This window comes from Sardina pilchardus, chromosome 1 (assembly GCF_963854185.1).
Source record: "Sardina pilchardus chromosome 1, fSarPil1.1, whole genome shotgun sequence".
Taxonomy (NCBI): Eukaryota; Metazoa; Chordata; class Actinopteri; order Clupeiformes; family Clupeidae; genus Sardina; species Sardina pilchardus.
Window position 1 is genome coordinate 33,459,832 of NC_084994.1, and position 19,133 is coordinate 33,478,964.

At 42.3% G+C, this 19,133-nt stretch overlaps 4 protein-coding genes and 1 long non-coding RNA gene across 5 annotated transcripts; 1 reads left to right on the forward strand and 4 right to left on the reverse strand.

Moving 5' to 3' along the window:
* Positions 1-3,921: 3,921 nt before the first annotated feature.
* Positions 3,922-6,320, reverse strand: LOC134075176 (uncharacterized). The gene is made up of 3 exons (XR_009938025.1): positions 6,060-6,320; positions 4,310-4,524; positions 3,922-4,151 (listed from the first exon to the last, which is right to left on the reverse strand). It is a non-coding gene; the product is annotated as an uncharacterized LOC134075176 (long non-coding RNA).
* Positions 6,321-7,567: 1,247 nt separating this feature from the next.
* On the reverse strand, positions 7,568-7,967 carry LOC134088725 (histone H2B-like). Its single transcript, XM_062542828.1, has one exon. It carries the CDS (start codon positions 7,960-7,962, stop codon positions 7,588-7,590), a length of 375 nt encoding a protein of 124 aa, XP_062398812.1. The 5' UTR covers positions 7,963-7,967; the 3' UTR covers positions 7,568-7,587.
* A 2,589-nt stretch (positions 7,968-10,556) lies between these two features.
* On the forward strand, positions 10,557-11,017 carry LOC134088827 (histone H2A). Its single transcript, XM_062542974.1, has one exon. It carries the CDS (start codon positions 10,578-10,580, stop codon positions 10,953-10,955), a length of 378 nt encoding a protein of 125 aa, XP_062398958.1. The 5' UTR covers positions 10,557-10,577; the 3' UTR covers positions 10,956-11,017.
* A 4,636-nt stretch (positions 11,018-15,653) lies between these two features.
* On the reverse strand, positions 15,654-16,000 carry LOC134088796 (histone H4). Its single transcript, XM_062542924.1, has one exon. The coding sequence runs from the start codon at positions 15,989-15,991 to the stop codon at positions 15,680-15,682; it is 312 nt and encodes a 103-aa protein (XP_062398908.1). The 5' UTR covers positions 15,992-16,000; the 3' UTR covers positions 15,654-15,679.
* Positions 16,001-16,903: 903 nt separating this feature from the next.
* LOC134088779 (histone H2B-like) lies at positions 16,904-17,352 on the reverse strand. Its single transcript, XM_062542901.1, has one exon. The coding sequence runs from the start codon at positions 17,330-17,332 to the stop codon at positions 16,958-16,960; it is 375 nt and encodes a 124-aa protein (XP_062398885.1). The 5' UTR covers positions 17,333-17,352; the 3' UTR covers positions 16,904-16,957.
* Between the last annotated feature and the right edge of the window lie 1,781 nt (positions 17,353-19,133).

The window sequence follows — 19,133 nt, forward strand, 5'->3', positions numbered from 1 at the left end:
TGTGCATGTTCTGTGTGTGTTCTCTTTCTTTCTCTCTCTCTCTCTCTCTCTCTCTCTCTCTCTATGTCTGTGTTATCTGTGTGTATTCTGTGTGTGTTCTCTCTTTCTCTCTCTCTCTCTCTGGGTGTGCCTGTGTGTGTGTGTTTGTGTGTGTGTGTGTGTGTGTGTGTGTGTGTGTGTGTGTGTGTGTGTGTGTGTGTGTGTGTGTGTGTGCGAGTGTGTGTGTGTGTGTGTGCGTGTCTGTGTATGTGTGTTTGTGTGTGTGTGTGTGTGCACACGCGCGCATGTGAGTGTGTGTGTGTGTGTGTGTGTGTGTGTGTATTATCTGATATTGGAGTGACAGTGACGGCAGAGAACACAGTGAACATATACTCAGAGACACATTAAACACACACACAAGCAGACACACACTCAGATCCTGGAGACACGTAGGCTGGAAGAGCATCCAACAGCAACAACAAAGCGGCTGATCCACTTCATTGGAGAGGGAGGAGTGGCACAGAAAGTCCCACGGGAGAAGAGCTCAGCCCGTTAGAACATCTGGATGGGACTGGAACCTCAGAGTGGACCTGGAGCGGCTGCTCAAGTCTCCAACTGAGATCAGCACAACCAACCTGCCACCCGACATCATCCTGTGCTCCACCACAGCTCGGGCTGTGATTATGGCGGAGCTCACTGTCCCGTGGGAGGGAGGGATGGAGGGATGGAGGGAGAGAGGGAGGGATGGAGGCAGCCTTTGAGAGGAAGAAAGAGCGCTACTCAGACCTAACAGCTGAGTGCAGAGAAGCAGGGTGCTCAGCTGTCAGCTCCCCTGTAGAGGTCGGCTGCAGAGGGTTTGTGGGATCATCTCTGCAGCGCTTCTTGAAGAGTGTGGGAGTGACGGGTCTCCCACTCCAAAAGGCCCTCAAAGAAGTGGCTGAGGAGGCAGAGCAAGGGAGCTTGTGGCTTTGGCTCAGAAGAAAGGAGCAAATGTGGGGAAGGCGCGGATCCTAGGCTCAGCTGCAGGGGGCGCTAGGGAGACGTCCCTGCCGTTGCTCCAGCAACACCAGATGTTCCGGGATGAAAGGAGCCAAACATCAATGAAGGGGGAGGGGCTCCCGGCTGATGACCCTGCAGCTCCCCCAATGGCACCGTCGGAGGTGCCACAAGCAGCAGTGCTGAGCAGGTGTTCCCTCACCTGTGCTTCCATTTACACACTCCTCTATGGCACTGAACTAAACATCTTTGGTGTTTGGAGACAATAAGCCATTTGAGCTTCTTGAGCTTTGGGAAACAACAAGGAACATAAATGCACTCGCTTTACAAAACAGGACTCTGCTTGTTTGCCTCCTGCCCACTTTTCTCCAGCACCTCTGCCAGCTTCCTGAGCACTTGGTGGTGTGTCCATCTGAGCCGACCCTGTCAGTGCTGTTCTGCAGCCCCACAGAACATGCTGGAGTGAGTGAGGCATTGATGGGCCCGCAGAGGTCACAGGGTTGCTCTGCTCCAAGCCATTGGTGGAGGTGTTGAGGGCTCGGGAGGGTGTCGTGTGTTGCCCTGATGAGGAAACTGAGCCGAGCCTGTGGCAGCTTCCAGAACTCTGCCCAGCTGATCGCTCGGCTCGCCACACCCTCCCAAGTTGTCCAGCGCCCCTGCTGCCCCAGACCTCACTCTGAGCTCCATGTCACAATGCAGAGCTGGACCAAGTACACAACTCCTTTACTGAAGTGAAATAGAGATACACCTTCACTAATATTACTACAATACAAGTACACAACTCCTTTACTGAAGTGAAATAGAGATACACCTTCACTAACATTACTCCAATACAAGTACACAACTCCTTTACTGAAGTGAAATAGAGATACACCTTCACTAACATTACTCCAATACAAGTACACAACTCCTTTACTGAAGTGAAATACAGATGCACCTTCACTAATATTACTACAACACAAGTACACAACTCCTTTACTGAAGTGAAATAGAGATACACCTTCACTAATATTACTACAATACAAGTACACAACTCCTTTACTGAAGTGAAATAGAGATACACCTTCACTAATATTACTACAATACAAGTACACAACTCCTTTACTGAAGTGAAATAGAGATACACCTTCACTAATATTACTACAATACAAGTACACAACTCCTTTACTGAAGTGAAATAGAGATACACCTTCACTAACATTACTCCAATACAAGGTTAATTTGGGTCCGAGGTTAATTTTTACTGTAAGTACAGTACAAACGTACTTGCTTTTAAAAATACTAGATGAAAGCCAAGGCTTGTTGTAGTTGACCAAATACCCTGTTAACTGTTATCACTATACAAGATGAAAGGTTGTATGATGAAATATGTTTGGCAAGTTGTGCAGCTTTTGTATTCTTTAAATAATAATACTAAAATGTAATAAATAATAAAATGAACAAAAACGTAATTTTGAAATTGTCATGTATGATGTTTTTTTTTTTTTTTCATCAGGGCATTTATTTATTGGTTACATTTTCAGTTGGAGCCATCATGATATGAAAGGTTTGGAGACTTTAACCCTTTGCAGACTGCACCGAACATTCCATTTTTTCATACTCAATGGCCTCATGGCACAAAAGGCTGTATTGTGTGATTATGCTACATGGCAGAGATACAATATACCCACCATTGTAATCAGGAGAAATAGAGCTTTCCAATGGTATACAATATAACTAATACATTTGAAGAGAACACACATATCTTTAAAAAATGTCTTCAAAATCCAACCCCAAAAAACACGAAAATATCAGTTAGTCAAGATTAATCTCATTTTTTCCCCAATTTCTGTTGTAGGTAGAGAAAAACCTAGAGTGTATAGGAGATTCACAATTTGATCCTCTATTCACTGAAAAAAACAGAATCAATCTGTCACCTTCTGTTCAAATGTTATGATAAATTTATTGGACCTTTGCAGATGGCACAAAACATTCCGTTTTTTCATACTTGATGCCCCCGTGATACAAATAGGCTTGTTGTGTGGATATGCTAGATGCTAGAGACATAATATACCCATCATTGTGATCAGAAGAGCTAGTCCTTTAAAATGGTATACATCATGGTTAATAAGTTTAAGTGTAACATTCATTGTTTTTAAACAAGACCTTCAAAATTCAACCTTAAAAAACACAAAAACAAACATTTGTCAAGATAAATCTTATGTTTTACCTAATACCTATCGCAGATATAGTGTGTGAGATATAGACAATGTTGTGCTCTGTTCAGTGAAAGAAACAGAATCAATTCATTACCTTTGGTTCAAAAGTTATGATCAATTACTCATAACTGCAAGTTGAAGTGACGAGTAGAATTTTTAAAAAGTAGAATGCTTTCATTCCCTGATTTAAAATTCAACTCCAAAATACACAGATATGTTGGTCATGTAATAAAATAAGTGTATTTAACCATCTCAGTTGTATAGCTAAATGTGGCATGTTTTACCTTGCTTTAAGAGCCAATAACCTTTGTGAGTGAGGAAAGACTAAAGGTGAAGTAAACACTAGCTGACGGAGAATGCTTCTCTCTGTGTATCATTCTGTTACGAAAACAAGAATAGAGAAAAGACACTGACACAAGTTTTCTAATGGAAAAACTATTTTTCATTTTATTTTAAAATTGATCAATTATATTAAATCTTTAGGAACCCAGGTATAACACTAAAACAAACAAGCAGTAACTACTAGAACTACAAGAGCAAGAAGACAACACTGCAACAAGCGTCTACGCTTTCTACCTGACATGGGCCTGTCAGGGAATGGCTAACCAAACCCAAAATAGATTGTCATAAGAATGTTAATTAGTAGAAATGTAAATGTAAATGTAATGAAACTATTACCATTACTGTCATTATTATAACAAGTAATGCCCTTGTAACGATAAAAATTGTGCACATGCGCACACACAAACACAAACATTGTTACTCAGCTGAGGATGATGGGAGATCACTCCCCTCCTACTCCTCTTCTTCCACATCCTCTTCACCCAGTAGCTGGCTATCCAGGTACTCCTCCATGTCCACCCCTGCATGATCCTGTAGTTGATGCTCACCGATGACCTGGAGCTCCTCAACGGTCAGTTGTCTCTTTTCCCTGAGAGACTCCATCAACCGTGCATACTGGCTCTTCTCCCCCTCCATCTAAAATAACGAGGAGAAAAAAAGAGAAGCCTGTAAATAACTTACTTGGTTGTTACAATACAATCTGAGTCACCTCTATGTCCTTTTTCACTAAAGACACGGTCACTAAAAGGCTAACTGATGATTTGGAGAAATAACACACACACAAACATAGTTACCCAGCTGAGGATGATGGGAGATCACTCTCCTCCTCTTCTTCCACATCCTCTTCACTCAGTAGCTGGCTATCCAGGTTCTCCTCCTCTGCAGTGTCCATCCCTTCATGATCCTGTAGTTGATGCTCACCGATGACCTGGAGCTCCTCAGCAGTCAGTTGTCTCCTTTCCTTGAGAGACTCCATCAACCGTGCATACTGGCTCTTCTCCCCCTCCATCTAAAATAATGAGGAGAAAAAAAGATAAGCCTGTAAATAACTTACTTGGTTGTTACAATACAATCTGAATCACCTCTAACTATGTCCTTTTTCACTAAAGACACGGTCACTGGAAGGCTGATTGATTTGGAGAAATAACATTAGCCTGTGAACTCACTTGAAGCAAGTTAGTATTAAATCCTTGACTATATATTATAGACCAGCTTACAAACCAATACTGATATAAGACAACTAGAGCAAGAAAATAAGACAGAAACCATCTAGAGAGCGCATGTATGCACACACACACACACCGTGTTATTTCCTGACAGCGTAAAGACGAAATATTGCGTCTCGACGTGGAGTAGAGAAAATACCCACTTGAGTTCACAGCATGTTAACGTTAGTTGGCAAGTATCGCCATAACCTTGGTCAAGAAAATTATAGTCTACGACCTAAGCAATAGTTATGACACTATACTACACGTCTTCAGTTATGCACTCATACAACAGTAGCCGACAATAAACGAAAACCTTGCGTTAGACCCTTGGCACAATCATAACGTTTGGATACGTTAGCACCTTTCATGTTTGACAGATCATATCTAGCAAGCTAGCCAACTTGACTGCATATAACTGTAAAATGTGGTACATATTTCGACGAAATAACTGGTTTATTTAAGTATAAAATAGCCTACCAATAGATGTCCTTCACATGAGGTGATATAGATAGAGCATTTGAGCTAAACTGATCAGGAGGGCGCGTCGCGGGCATGTCGAACCAAAAATATTTCTGGAGCTGGAAATGTACAGCTAGCGTGCTAACGGTAATGACTGCTGTAGTATTACCTGACAGGCTATTTCGTTCAAACTTGAATACATATCTAAAGTAACAGTCCTAGTAGTTAGCTTTCCATGTTTTCCATGTTATCCTCCAAGAAATCATTGAAAATAGTAGCAGCTAACAGTTTACTAAAGACAACAGTTTGCTAAAACACCAGCAACCAGCTGATATGAACACAGACGCAAATGGTCATATACACACGGTGCAATTACTAGTAAAATGGCTAAATATAAACGACTAAATAACTGGTTTATTTGGGAATAAAATAGCCTACCAATCAGATGTCCTTCACATGAGATGATATAGATAGAGAATTTGAGAGACACTGGTCAGGACAGGAGGACGCGTCGTGGGCAAAATATTTCTGGAGCGAGAGGCTCTAACTTACAGCTAACGTTATGAGTTGCTGTAGCATTACATGACAGGTTATTTCGTTCAAATTGAATACATATCTAAGGTGACAGTCCTAGTAGTTGGCTCATCATGTTTTACATATAGTTACCCCCCCAAAATCACTGAAAATAGCAACATTTTACTAAAGATAACAGTTTGCTAAAACACCCGCAAATATTGCGAGCTGAAGTAAACACAGACACATATGTTACGGTCATACACCCACGGTGCAATTACTGGTAAAAATAGCTAAATAAAAACGATTTTTAAGTAAAAACGTGGATAGGTATTAATAACAACATATAAAAAGACTGTTTTACCTCAATTGATCCACCAGTTTGTCCTTCAAACGACGTTATGATGTCTGATGTATGGTGACAGCTAGCGTTGCTCCTTTAGATTCAGCAGGCAGAATGACGTTTCAACTTCTTGTTTTCTCTTCAAGCAGTGAAACAGTTTCGCGCCACAAATCCCTTAACCAATCATATCACTGTAAAGCCTATGATGTGACGTTTATGAGGAAGTTTTCATTAATAAAATCAGTTGAAGTATGGCGGAGTTATTAGACTCAACATCATCGGTACTGGGGTACCGATTTTACAGCGTGCCGTCTGCAAAGGGTTAACCATAACAGACATGTTTGATCTGGCATTTTAAAGTCTGTTAAGATGACTGTGGGTAAGGATAAGAGCAGGTCTGAAGTGGATGGTAATTTACTGCAGTCAGATATGAATGTGTTATATGCATGGTGTTAACTGTGACCTGAAAAGCTGGAATGCTTTGAGAGACTGTAAGCATGCAAGCATGCATTCAGCTGGCTCAGTTACTGTAATGGAAAAGCATGGGGAAATGCAGTACCACTGTATGACCACAAGAGTATAGTGTTTACCATTGTACCACAGTTCAGAGAGATAGACAGATAGATAGATAGATAGATAGATAGATAGATAGATAGATAGATAGATAGATAGATAGATAGATAGTGGCCCTCATTTATCAACCGAGCGTAGAAACCAGCGTACATCTGAGCGCAGATATCATCTTACGACGGGGCTCACGTGTGATTCATCAAACGTTCGAATCACTCCAATTCCAGCGTAAGAATAAACGTGTGTTGATAAATGTGGCGGCTGAAAACAAGCGTAATTTAAATATCACACGCGGGGACGGACTGGGACCAAAAATCGGCCCTGGCATTTTGGACCAGACAGGCCCACCTCATTCACTATAACGCGAACATTTTAAAAAGTGTAGTTTTCTTTCACTGTAGCCAACATTGTCTTTAGCCAGCCTAACCCAAGGCTACATAAAAACCTCCACAAATTATTTTTTTCCCGTCCTAAAATGTAGCAATAGCCTAGGCCTACTACATAAACAACGAATAGCCTAAAAACAAAATCAAAATGCTGCCTGTTGACTCACTTTCCATGTTGGTGAGTGACGAATGTACATTTCCAAATAGCCTACGCCTAGATGTATTGGATTATCTTGTAAAAAAAACGTATAGCTGTATTGGCATTACATAAGCAACATTGTAGCATTTAGAACGTGTACATTGTCCCTAACCATACATTAAAAACTGCCAACAAACTACAACTAAAATCCACACAAGCCTGGCCAGAGAACATTAGGCAAAAAATGCAATTGACTTATTATTCGGAGTGATCTTTTGCACCCGGGTGTAAATAGTGAAATGGAGGTATTTCTTATATGAACCCACAGTAATGTTCATTATTTGAACCCGGGTGTAAATAGCATCTGCCGTGATTATATTGGGAGTTACTTTTCAAAGAGAATGTGGGTGGCTCTTAAAAGAGCCTTTGGGTTGGGAAGCGTTGCGTGAACACTTTACTTGGAGCTGGTGTACTTGGTGACGGCCTTTGTTCCCTCAGACACGGCGTGCTTAGCCAGCTCACCGGGCAGAAGCAGACGCACTGCGGTCTGGATCTCCCTGGAAGAGATGGTGGAGCGCTTGTTGTAGTGGGCCAAACGGCAGGACTCTCCAGCAATGCGCTCGAAGATGTCGTTCACGAAGGAGTTCATGATGCCCATAGCCTTAGAAGAGATACCGGTGTCAGGGTGGACCTGCTTCAAGACCTTGTACACGTAGATGGCGTAGCTCTCCTTCCTCGACTTTCTGCGCTTCTTTCCTCCTTTGCCGGCAGTCTTTGTCACGGCCTTCTTGGAGCCTTTCTTAGGTGCGGGCTTTGCTGGATCCGGCATATTGCTGTCTCTTGCGATACGTTGTAAGTGAAGGATAACAGAAGTTCATTGATATATATCCCAGGCTCTATGCAAATGTAGAACTGCGTCACTTCACACAACCACGACCAGAATGGCCTGTCATTTCCATTCAAAACCAAATACCCAGACATGATTGGTCATTTTGTATAAAAAGGGGCAGTCATCGAGAGAAGGTTAGCACCACCCACTTAGCACAGATCATCAGTTTACGCCACCTTTTGTTATTTTCCCGCACTTTTCATTTGAAGGAAGGAAATCCTTCGACATTTATGACATAGGCCTATAGTTTTACATTTATCATTGCAATTAATGACTGCAGTTTTTCTCTGTCACTTAACGCTTGTGTGACATAACTCTCAAGAATGTTCTTTACCTTATTGGTTGTAGCCTAGCCTACTACAATTAGTTGACAAACATTTAAAGAAAACACACTTTTACAACATGGTGGGGTGTTTTACTGTAAAGCATAGGAAACACTCCTTGGATTTACTGGGGGGGGGGGGGGGAATACATATGACAACACTCTGTATGTAATGGCCATAGACTAAACAAAATAAGTGTTGCCGTGGTAATGGGGGGTAAGGCTACTCAGCAAGGAACCAGCATAGGCCTACATGTTTTTGTTTTGTTGCTGTTTCTTTGGTAGAGAAATGGTTGACATGTCTGAGTCCTACCTTTACACAGGTGTCATTATTTAGGCCTAAATTGCCTACTGGAGAGGTTATTATGGTTATATTTTGAGCTGGGATAGTATGCAGTAGCCTGAAAAGTCGTGGCCTTAATTATCGGCTTGCACCATTGTGCCCTTGAGCAAGGCACTCAACCCCAAGTTTCTCTGGTGGAATTGTAATAGACTATAATTTGCATCTGTATATCAGTTCAGATTAAAAGTGTCTGCTAAATGAATTAATGTTACTTGTAAACATTTTAATAATAGAAATATACACATTTGTATGTGAATCCATGGGTTTACTCTAGGCAACCATGGGACATAGCCTCACTGCCTTGGAGAAGTTATTAAGGGACTTTTGAGCTGGGATCGTATGCAGTAGCCTGAAAAGTTGTGGCCTTAATTATCGGCTTGCACCATTGTGCCCTTGAGCAAGGCACATACACTCCAGTCTACATGATGAAAGTAGGAGATGTCTGATATCATTTCTTTGTCTTAATTTTACTAGTCCTGTGTCCAGTGTTGCTGGGTTAGAGTAGTGGTGTCAATATTGCAGGCGGATGGGAACTAGTTCCTGACTCCAAGAGAGTGAGTGAACTTTTCTCAATCTGCTCAGCCAGAGCAGGTTCTAAGGGCCTAGCACTGACCGAGGGCCCCCATAGGGAGCACCTGTTACAAATCAAGATAATTTTCAGATAATATCGAATAATCCACATTGTTTAAATATAGGCATGTCCTCATTAGCTAAGCATTATATTTTCATTAGTTAATCATGTCTGTGGCCCCTCAGGTAAAGTGATTAACAGGTGGTTATTAAAGTATGTACACCTATTAATACCCTGTGGTGACTGATGGAACATGCATACAACTTGTAAAAGTTCTCTAAATGCATGTCATTATTCACCACATTAGTTGAGGGGCCACAAACATGATGAACTCATGAGCAATTCACCGTCAATTAATGTAAATTGACTATTTATGCATGACTATAAACTTCATTCACACATTTTAAAGCACAACCTGTTCGTCACTTTACCTGAGGGGCCACAGACATGATTAACTAATGAAAATATAATGCTTAGCTAATGAGGACATGCCTATATTTATACAATGTGGATTCTTCGATATTCTCTGAAATTAATCTTTGGAACACATTTTTCAAAAACCAAGAAATCAACATGTTCATGTGTAATTGATCATTATTTTTAATGATTTACCCACTGTACCTAATGCTCAAGATGATTTGTTGTCCATACCTGATGTCATGAATGACAGACAATTAATTAATGTTAATTAATGACATTTTCATGTATAATTAATGCATGAGTTAATGAATGAACTCATGATAATTCATTACATTTAGTTATTATGAATTAATGTGGTATTACTTTTCTTTTTTCTCCATGACAACGATTTTGTTCGACAAAAAGTCATCATGACCATGCTTAATTAATCATGATTCATGATGATGTGCCAACCGTACTTAATGCTTAAGATGATGAGTTGTTTATGCATGAGTTCATTAATGACAATCGGTTAATTCATGTTAAGTCATAATTATTCATGATATATTAAGGGATGATTTAATGCATGATTCATGCATTAATTCATGCATGAATTCATGAGAATTCATGTACCCTTATCGTCAGTGTAAAATCTTGTCAGTGTAAGATCGGCTTTAGTTTATGCCACCCGTTAAGATTTATTTTATTTTTCTGATTGAGCTGATGTCGTAAATGGGAGGTGTGCGCCAAATGGACTTCAAGATGATGTCACGCTGTGAACTACACGTTGATTGGCTCTCTGCTTTGTATTCTCAGCCACTGAGGCACGGAGTCGCACCGCGCCGTAGTTTAATAAACAGACATGCTTTTCTTCACTTCACCATTCGAGTATTCAGACGAACTCCAAACATTACCAAAAAATGAGCGGAAGAGGAAAAACCGGTGGCAAGGCCAGAGCAAAGGCCAAGACTCGTTCATCAAGGGCTGGACTCCAGTTCCCCGTCGGCCGTGTGCACAGACTGCTGCGGAAAGGAAACTATGCCCAGCGTGTCGGCGCTGGTGCACCGGTCTATCTGGCTGCCGTGCTTGAGTACCTGACTGCTGAGATCCTTGAGTTGGCCGGTAATGCAGCCCGTGACAACAAGAAGACTCGTATCATTCCCCGCCATCTCCAGCTGGCTGTGCGTAACGACGAGGAGTTGAACAAGCTGCTCGGCGGAGTGACCATCGCTCAGGGTGGTGTGCTGCCTAACATCCAGGCTGTGCTGCTGCCCAAGAAGACCGAGAAGTCCAAGTAAATCTGCTCCTTCAAAGTCTCCGAAAAAAAGGCTCTTTTAAGAGCCACCCAAATACCCTTAAAAACGAATTCCAAGTTTGCTTTCTTCATAGCTGTACTGTATAACTAACAATATTTACTTTACACGTACACATTTGAAAAGCAGTTGAGTGAACAGCCCCCTTGTCCTGTCAGCACCTGTGTACTCTTATCCCTCCAAATTGTCAGGCAATAAATAACTACATAAGCTTTACAATATTTGCTTTCTAATCTGTAAGACACGAAGAACTTTATTAATGTATCACTCCGGTATCCGTTAATCATGAAAGGCTGCTGCGAAATGAAAGGTGATGACGCACCTCTTGTACTTACATTGTTTCAATTATTTTTGTATACAAAAGTCAGCGATACTTTGGTTTCCTGCTTATGAACACGCAGTTATTTGTAGTCTTTAACGTAGCCTAGCAAATATAAGCTACCTCGGGCCACTATTTGTTAAGTACATGACGGCTAACAGGTCCATTGTTTGCTGTGTTTCCATGCAGGCTATATGCACTGACCGATGGAATGATTTAGTGCATTTAGTTTAATATAAATTGTGAAAATCGTCAATCCACACAATGATATTATAGACCATTACGGGGTGGGCTTAGTATTTTGAATTTTAGGCGGCACTTGTAAAACCAATCAGCGGAGACAAACAACCTGACGTAGACAGGGGCGGGGTGAGACCGTAGGACTTAAATACCCAAGTTCCGCAAGTGTGTTCACACACTCTTCAATCTCGAAGAATTCGTAGCAATGGCCAGAACTAAGCAAACAGCCCGTAAATCCACCGGAGGCAAAGCCCCGAGGAAGCAGCTCGCCACCAAGGCTGCGCGTAAAAGCGCACCAGCAACAGGTGGCGTGAAGAAACCTCACCGTTACAGGCCTGGCACAGTGGCTCTGAGGGAGATCCGTCGTTATCAGAAGTCCACCGAGCTGTTGATCCGCAAGCTGCCCTTCCAGCGTCTGGTCAGAGAAATCGCTCAGGACTTCAAGACCGATCTGCGCTTCCAGAGCTCTGCTGTCATGGCTCTTCAGGAGGCTAGCGAGGCTTACCTCGTCGGCCTGTTCGAGGACACTAACCTGTGCGCCATCCACGCCAAGAGAGTCACCATCATGCCCAAGGACATCCAGTTGGCACGTCGTATCCGTGGGGAACGTGCTTAAATGATTAAAAGTCAGGGACCGAACATTTAAAGGCTCTTTTAAGAGCCACCCAAACATGAAGAAAATCGGTTTTCCAATATATCATTTTGACTTGTCATTATACCAATTCCTATTCTTTCAGCCCTGCATAGTTCGGTCTAAATATGTTTCGCGTACTGAGTGTTAAATGTAATACAAAGAGGTGCGAGAGTTGCATGCTAGCATTAAGCCCACCTTACACTGACAGACTTGGGAAAGATTCTTGGAAGATGGTAGTCTATTGAGTAAAGCTTGAATGACGGGCATTCGTTTAAAGACAACAATATTTGAATAATCTCCCCAAAGTCTGTCAGTGTAGGTTTCCTAATCCTACCAAAGCTATGGCATAGACCAAATGGCAAAAGTCGCAAATCACATTTAGCGTTTCAAATCACAACTGCAGTTTTTCGCAGTCCGTTTGGGGCATTTTTTTCGAATTGTGATTCATTGATTAACAAAACAACAAACAAGCGGTTTTTACTGTACTGTTTTTACAGCCACTTGTTGACAGCCATTCTACAGTATAAAGAAAACAAAAAGCTTCTGCAGTGTTGTGTAAAGGGAAATTACAAATTCACAAAGTAATCGTGTTTCTTGTCTGTTAAGCCACATGCAGGCCTGTGTTTGACAGATCATGAAAAGTAGTTAACTCCAACTTATACTCGCGACTTTTCAGCATGCATTGTCGTTTTCTTTCATTTCTGCAGTCGGTTTTGTTGGATCATTTGTGAATCCACATTTTAGGCTTCTCTTTATACAGCTCTTATCCAAGCTAAAACTCATACATTACTCTTGTGGTAATATGGTAGAATCTTGAATTTCCCATTAGGGATCAATACAGTGTCTATAGACTGCATGTTAAGAGTCTCATGAAGGCTATATGTTTTAACCCTTCTATTGTGTTAGGGTCAAAATTGACCCGTTTTCAAGTTTAACTGTGTAAAAAGTACACTTTTCTTTTTTGTCCTGGAATGAGGCTTCATCTAATCCTCAGACACACCTATTTAAATGCAGCAAAATTAATTTTCACAATTTTAGTAAATTCTAAAGGTCTCAAAAAAAAAAAGTTACATCTGTGGTGTTACGGGTCCAAAATGACCCGGCAGAGAATACTGGCTGTTGTATGCATCAGTTCAAAGCTATGGGTTGCTCTGAGGATCAATTATGGCTCACATCATCAACACACACACGCACGCACGCACGCACGCACGCACGCACGCACGCACACACACACACACACACACACACACACACACACACACACACACACACACACACACACATGCACGCACTCACACGCATGCACAGACACACACGCGTACACGCACGCACACACACACACGCACGCACACACACACACGCACGCACATGCACACGCACACACACACGCGCACACACATACACACACACACGCGCGCGCACACAGGTGCACGCATACACACGTACACACACACACGCACACCCACACACACACGCATGCACACACACACGCGCGCGCACACGCATGCACGGACACACACATGCGCACACGCACACACACACGCACACACACGCACGCACACACACACACGCGCGCGCACACACACGCACACGCACACACACGCGCGCGCACACACACATACACACACGTGCACGCACACACACACACACACACACACACATACACACGCACACACACACGCACACACACACACGCACGCACATGCACACGCACACACACACGCGCACACACATACACACACACACGCGCGCGCACACAGGTGCACGCACACACACGTACACACACACACGCACACCCACACACACACGCATGCACACACACACACGCGCGCACACGCATGCACAGACACACACATGCGCACACGCACACACACACGTACACACACACACGCACACCCACACACACACGCATGCACACACACACACGCGCGCACACGCATGCAGACACACACATGCGCACACGCACACACACACGCACACGTACGCACGCACACACACACACGCGCGCGCACACACACGCACACACACGCGCGCGCACACACACATACACACACGTGCATGCACACACACACACACACACACACACACACATTCACACACACACACACACACACACACACACACACACACACACACACACACACACACACACACACACACACACAGGCCTCTTTCACATGCACAGACAGAGACCCACAGAAACACACGCATACAGGTGCACACACACACCACCCCCCACGTGAACTCAAACTTTCTTGCAGCATACATTGTTTATGAACATTCGCTCATATAAAGAGGGTTTGGGTGGGATATTATCAGTTGAATTCTGTAGGAGTATCAGTCAACATGAGCAAAAGGTATACTGTTTATGAGGCGCTGGATCATATCTTTGGTAATGATGGTGATCCTGAGGATAGAGGGCAAAGTGAAGCTGAGGAGGATGTGTCTGAGGATGAGGATGACGTTCAGTATGACCCTGAACAAGACCAAACATCTGATGAGGAGGACCCAGATGTCACAGATGATCAAAGAGAGGTTTTCAAGTCAAGAAAAGGTGACATTTCATGGTTATCAAGCCCTCTTCAAACCCAATCCAGGGCACCGACAGAGAACATCCTCAGAATGACTCCAGGGCCTACTAGATACGCTGTGTCACACGCCCAAGACATCAAGTCAGCGTTTGAACTGTTCTTTACACAACCTATTCAGAATATCCTACTTGAGATGACCAACATGGAAGAGAGAAGAGTGTTTGGTGATAGCTGGACAGAGAAACACAGCTCGATGCCTACATGGGACTGTTGCTTCTTGCGGGGGTATACAGATCCTGTAATAAAGCTACGGCCAGCTTATGGGATAGAGGTAATTGGTATGGTTAAATAAAAGTTGGTTTTATGGAAAAAAAAATACTTCCTTTCTTTATCCTACCATTTATCTATGCGGGTCCGTTTTGACCCGAAACACCAAAGATGTCACTATTGTTAATAATTTTAAATAATAATATATATATTTTTTTTTTTTTTGGTAGGTGTACTCTAATATTAGTTTATAACACATTTACAGTTTATTATTACTCATTCTATAAGAAAAATAAATATATTTAGTGAATTTAAACAGTTTTTGCAATCAAAAACGAGTGGTATATTTTAAAATAATGTGTCTGTGGAGCCAACTAAAAAAAATTCACACACTGATTCCATTTATATGAATACATACTAAGCCAGCAATTAGCTGAAAAACAAAATTTTAAGAAAACTGGTGATTTTAAGCATTTGCAAGCATTTTAAAATCATGGGTCCAAATGGACCCGCTAACACCACAGGTGTAAACAGCTTTCTAACACAATAGAAGGGTTAAATCGTGTGACAACATAGTCTACTATATTGCCAAGCAACTGCGCTTCAAGATTATACTATTTCCATAATTCAAATGGCCATACAGGAACACAACTTTCTATGAGGACATGGGTGGCTCTTAAAAGAGCCTTTGGGTGGAGAGATTGAGAAAATCCGATATTTAACCACCAAAACCGTACAGAGTACGACCCTGGCGTTTCAGCGCATAGACGACGTCCATGGCGGTAACGGTCTTTCTCTTGGCGTGCTCGGTGTAGGTAACGGCATCACGAATCACGTTCTCCAGGAAAACCTTCAACACACCACGGGTCTCTTCATAGATCAGACCAGAGATACGCTTTACACCACCACGGCGAGCCAGACGCCTAATTGCAGGCTTAGTGATACCCTGGATGTTATCACGAAGAACTTTGCGGTGACGCTTGGCGCCTCCCTTTCCAAGACCCTTGCCTCCTTTGCCTCTTCCAGACATGTTTCAAGCCTCTTTCTTCTGAGAGTAAGACGAATATGAAGTATTTGTTCCTCGCAACTCGTACTTATACCCACAGAGAGGACGTTGTTGAAGACTACTAAGCACAGCCCCTTTTGTGAATGGAGCCTGCGCGAATATACGTCACAAAAAAACGCCCACATCTGAGCTTCACCCACCTCACAACGAAACAAAGTATGCTAGCACCGACATTGATGCTTTGCGCAACAATTTGTTGTTTGTCACAATCACAATTCGACACAGTACAGGCACACTTAAGCCCTGTTTCTATTTATTTGTTTTTAAATAAAATATATACAATAACAATGTGACCATAACATGTAGATAACAAATGGATACATAATTTGGTACACCTCGGTGACAAACATACATTTGCATCCATCACACAATGTGACTCAAGACACACAGTAATTTCAAGTTTGTGGTGAGTTAACTCAGAGTAAGTCTTAATAGAAGAGCTGTTTTGTTTTGTTCATCGGGGTCTGTTTGTTTGTCATTGTGCAGGACAAACTAAGAACTAAAAGTTTTGTTTTGTTTTGCCCTGAAGGGACCTATTTCCCGATAATGGCTGGACGCTCTACATTACCCCGCTAATTACACGGCTACTTGCCAATGTTTTATTATCGTCCACAGCACAAAAAGACAAGCATGTTACAGATCTGCCTTTAGGCAGCTCTTGAAAACCCGAGTCACCGGAGCGCACTGGACAACCCAAATGCGCAATGACGCATGTTGACAGCAACTAAATTACATTGTTTAGATTTTATATTCTCATAATGTCTTATAACATAGCACATTGTATTTCCAAAAAGTCTCTGATAGAGGAATTAATTACAAGTAATACAATGGTTTACACAGCTAGGTGTGGTTTTATTGGAGTTACTTTTTAAAGAGAATGTGGGTGGCTCTTAAAAGAGCCTTTGGGTTGGGAAGCGTTATATGAACACTTTACTTGGAGCTGGTGTATTTAGTGACGGCCTTTGTTCCCTCAGACACGGCGTGCTTGGCCAGCTCACCGGGCAGAAGCAGACGCACTGCGGTCTGGATCTCCCTGGAGGAGATGGTGGAGCGTTTGTTGTAGTGGGCCAAACGGCAGGACTCTCCAGCGATGCGCTCGAAGATGTCGTTCACGAAGGAGTTCATGATACCCATGGCCTTGGAAGAGATACCGGTGTCGGGGTGAACCTGCTTCAGGACCTTGTACACGTAGATGGCATAGCTCTCCTTCCTGGACTTTCTGCGCTTCTTCCCTCCTTTACCGGCGGTCTTAGTAACTGCCTTCTTGGAGCCTTTCTTAGGTGCGGGCTTTGCTGGATCTGGCATGTTGACGATTCCCAAAATGGATCGGGAGTAAATCTTTCCAGAAATTCACTGGTGTATATATCGCAGGCTCTATGCAAATGTTGAACTGCGTCACTTCACACAACCACAACCAGAATGGCTAGCCATTTCCATCCGAAACCAAATACCCAGACATGATTGGTCATTTTGTATAGAAAGGGGCAGCAAGTGAGAGAAGGTTAGCACCACCCACTTAGCACAGATCATCAGTTTACGCCACCTTTTGTTATTTTCCCGCACTTTTCATTTGAAGGAAGGGAATCCTTCAAAATCAATGCCAAAGAGTTTTACATTTAACATTGCACAATGATTGCAGTTTTTCTCAGTCACTTAACGCTCGTGTGACATAACTCATGTAATAATGTTTTTTACCTTATTGGTTGTACTGCAATTTGTTGACAAAAATGTAAGGAAAAGACCGTTTTACAACATTGTGGAATGTTTAACTGTAAAATATAGGAAACACTCCTTGGATTTACTGAAAAAAGCAGAAGCCTGAAAACTTGTGGTCTTAATTATCGGCTTGATCTATTGTGCCCTTGAGCAAATTTCTCTGGTGGAATTGTAATAGCCTATAATTTACATCTGTAAATCATTTTACATTAAAAGTGTCTGCAAATTAATACATGTAACATGTAAACATTTTCATAATAAGAATGTAAACATTTGCTTGTGAATCCATGTGTTTACTCTTGGCAACCATGGGACATAGCCCATGCTTATAGTTTTTTCTCAGTCGCTTTGGTCATCCTGAGATTTGCAAAACAATAACTGCATTGCTCAAAACAATTTGCACAAATAGCTAAACACCATGGATTACCTGCAAAAGCAAGTTTCTTGCTCAAAATCCTTAGTTCATCTCTCAAATCTAAATATATTTGTCAATGAGCATGTCAGTGCATCAGAATGAAAGGTCCTTGTGTCACTGTACGGATAAGACAGTCAAATGGCTTAGTCATGTTGTCAGTACAGCAGGAGGGATGTTTTTTTTTGTAAATTGTAGGTGTAACCTTGGTGTATGTGGGAGTGTTATATGCAAGAGACTGGGCAAGATTCACATTTCTTCTTCTTTTTTTTTTACTGTAATTTGCTGACAGACCATGTCCTTGTGATACAGAAAGAAAAAGACACAACTACATAGTACAAAGGGGGAAAAGAGAAATTTGACCATAGGACAATCTCCTTTGGCAGAACTGTGCATGCAGTGCTGTAAGAATTACAGTAGTCTTCTACACCTCCTGACGTTCCTGTCTTTTTGGCCCACAAATTCTCATGACAACTTGTTCAACCATTTTTGCATGTAAAGACTTATGCTATGAACTAATGTCTAAATGTTGTGGGGATGAGACTATTCAACAGATAATTGTATATAATAATTTGCATGGAAGTACAAAGTAAAACCATATTACACATTGCCATGTGGGGTCGGCTGAAATCCAAATGGGGCTGGCTGAGCTATCGGGACACATAGGCCTACACATGCTGATAGATCACAATAAACTTTTGCACTCTAGTGAGGAGCAAGGATAAAAAAACGAGCTTCCTGTTTTACATTACTGTGTGTGTGTGTGTGTGTGTGTGTGTGTGTGTGTGTGTGTGTGTGTGTGTGTGTGTGTGTGTGTGTGTGTGTGTGTGTGTGTGTGTGTGTGTGTGTGTGTGTGTGCGTGCGTGCGTGCGTGTGTGTCATTTAAAGCAGTATGTTACTGCATTTTAATTTTTTACCAGTTCATATTCATATACCCAAATATTACCACCATACCCCCTGCCACCCCACCCCAGTGGG

What these genes read in the sequence shown, in the direction of transcription:
- LOC134088725 (XM_062542828.1), bottom strand. Translation starts at nt 7,962, where the DNA reads ATGCCGGATCCAGCAAAGCCCGCACCTAAGAAAGGCTCCAAGAAGGCC.
- LOC134088827 (XM_062542974.1), top strand. Translation starts at nt 10,578, where the DNA reads ATGAGCGGAAGAGGAAAAACCGGTGGCAAGGCCAGAGCAAAGGCCAAG.
- LOC134088796 (XM_062542924.1), bottom strand. Translation starts at nt 15,991, where the DNA reads ATGTCTGGAAGAGGCAAAGGAGGCAAGGGTCTTGGAAAGGGAGGCGCC.
- LOC134088779 (XM_062542901.1), bottom strand. Translation starts at nt 17,332, where the DNA reads ATGCCAGATCCAGCAAAGCCCGCACCTAAGAAAGGCTCCAAGAAGGCA.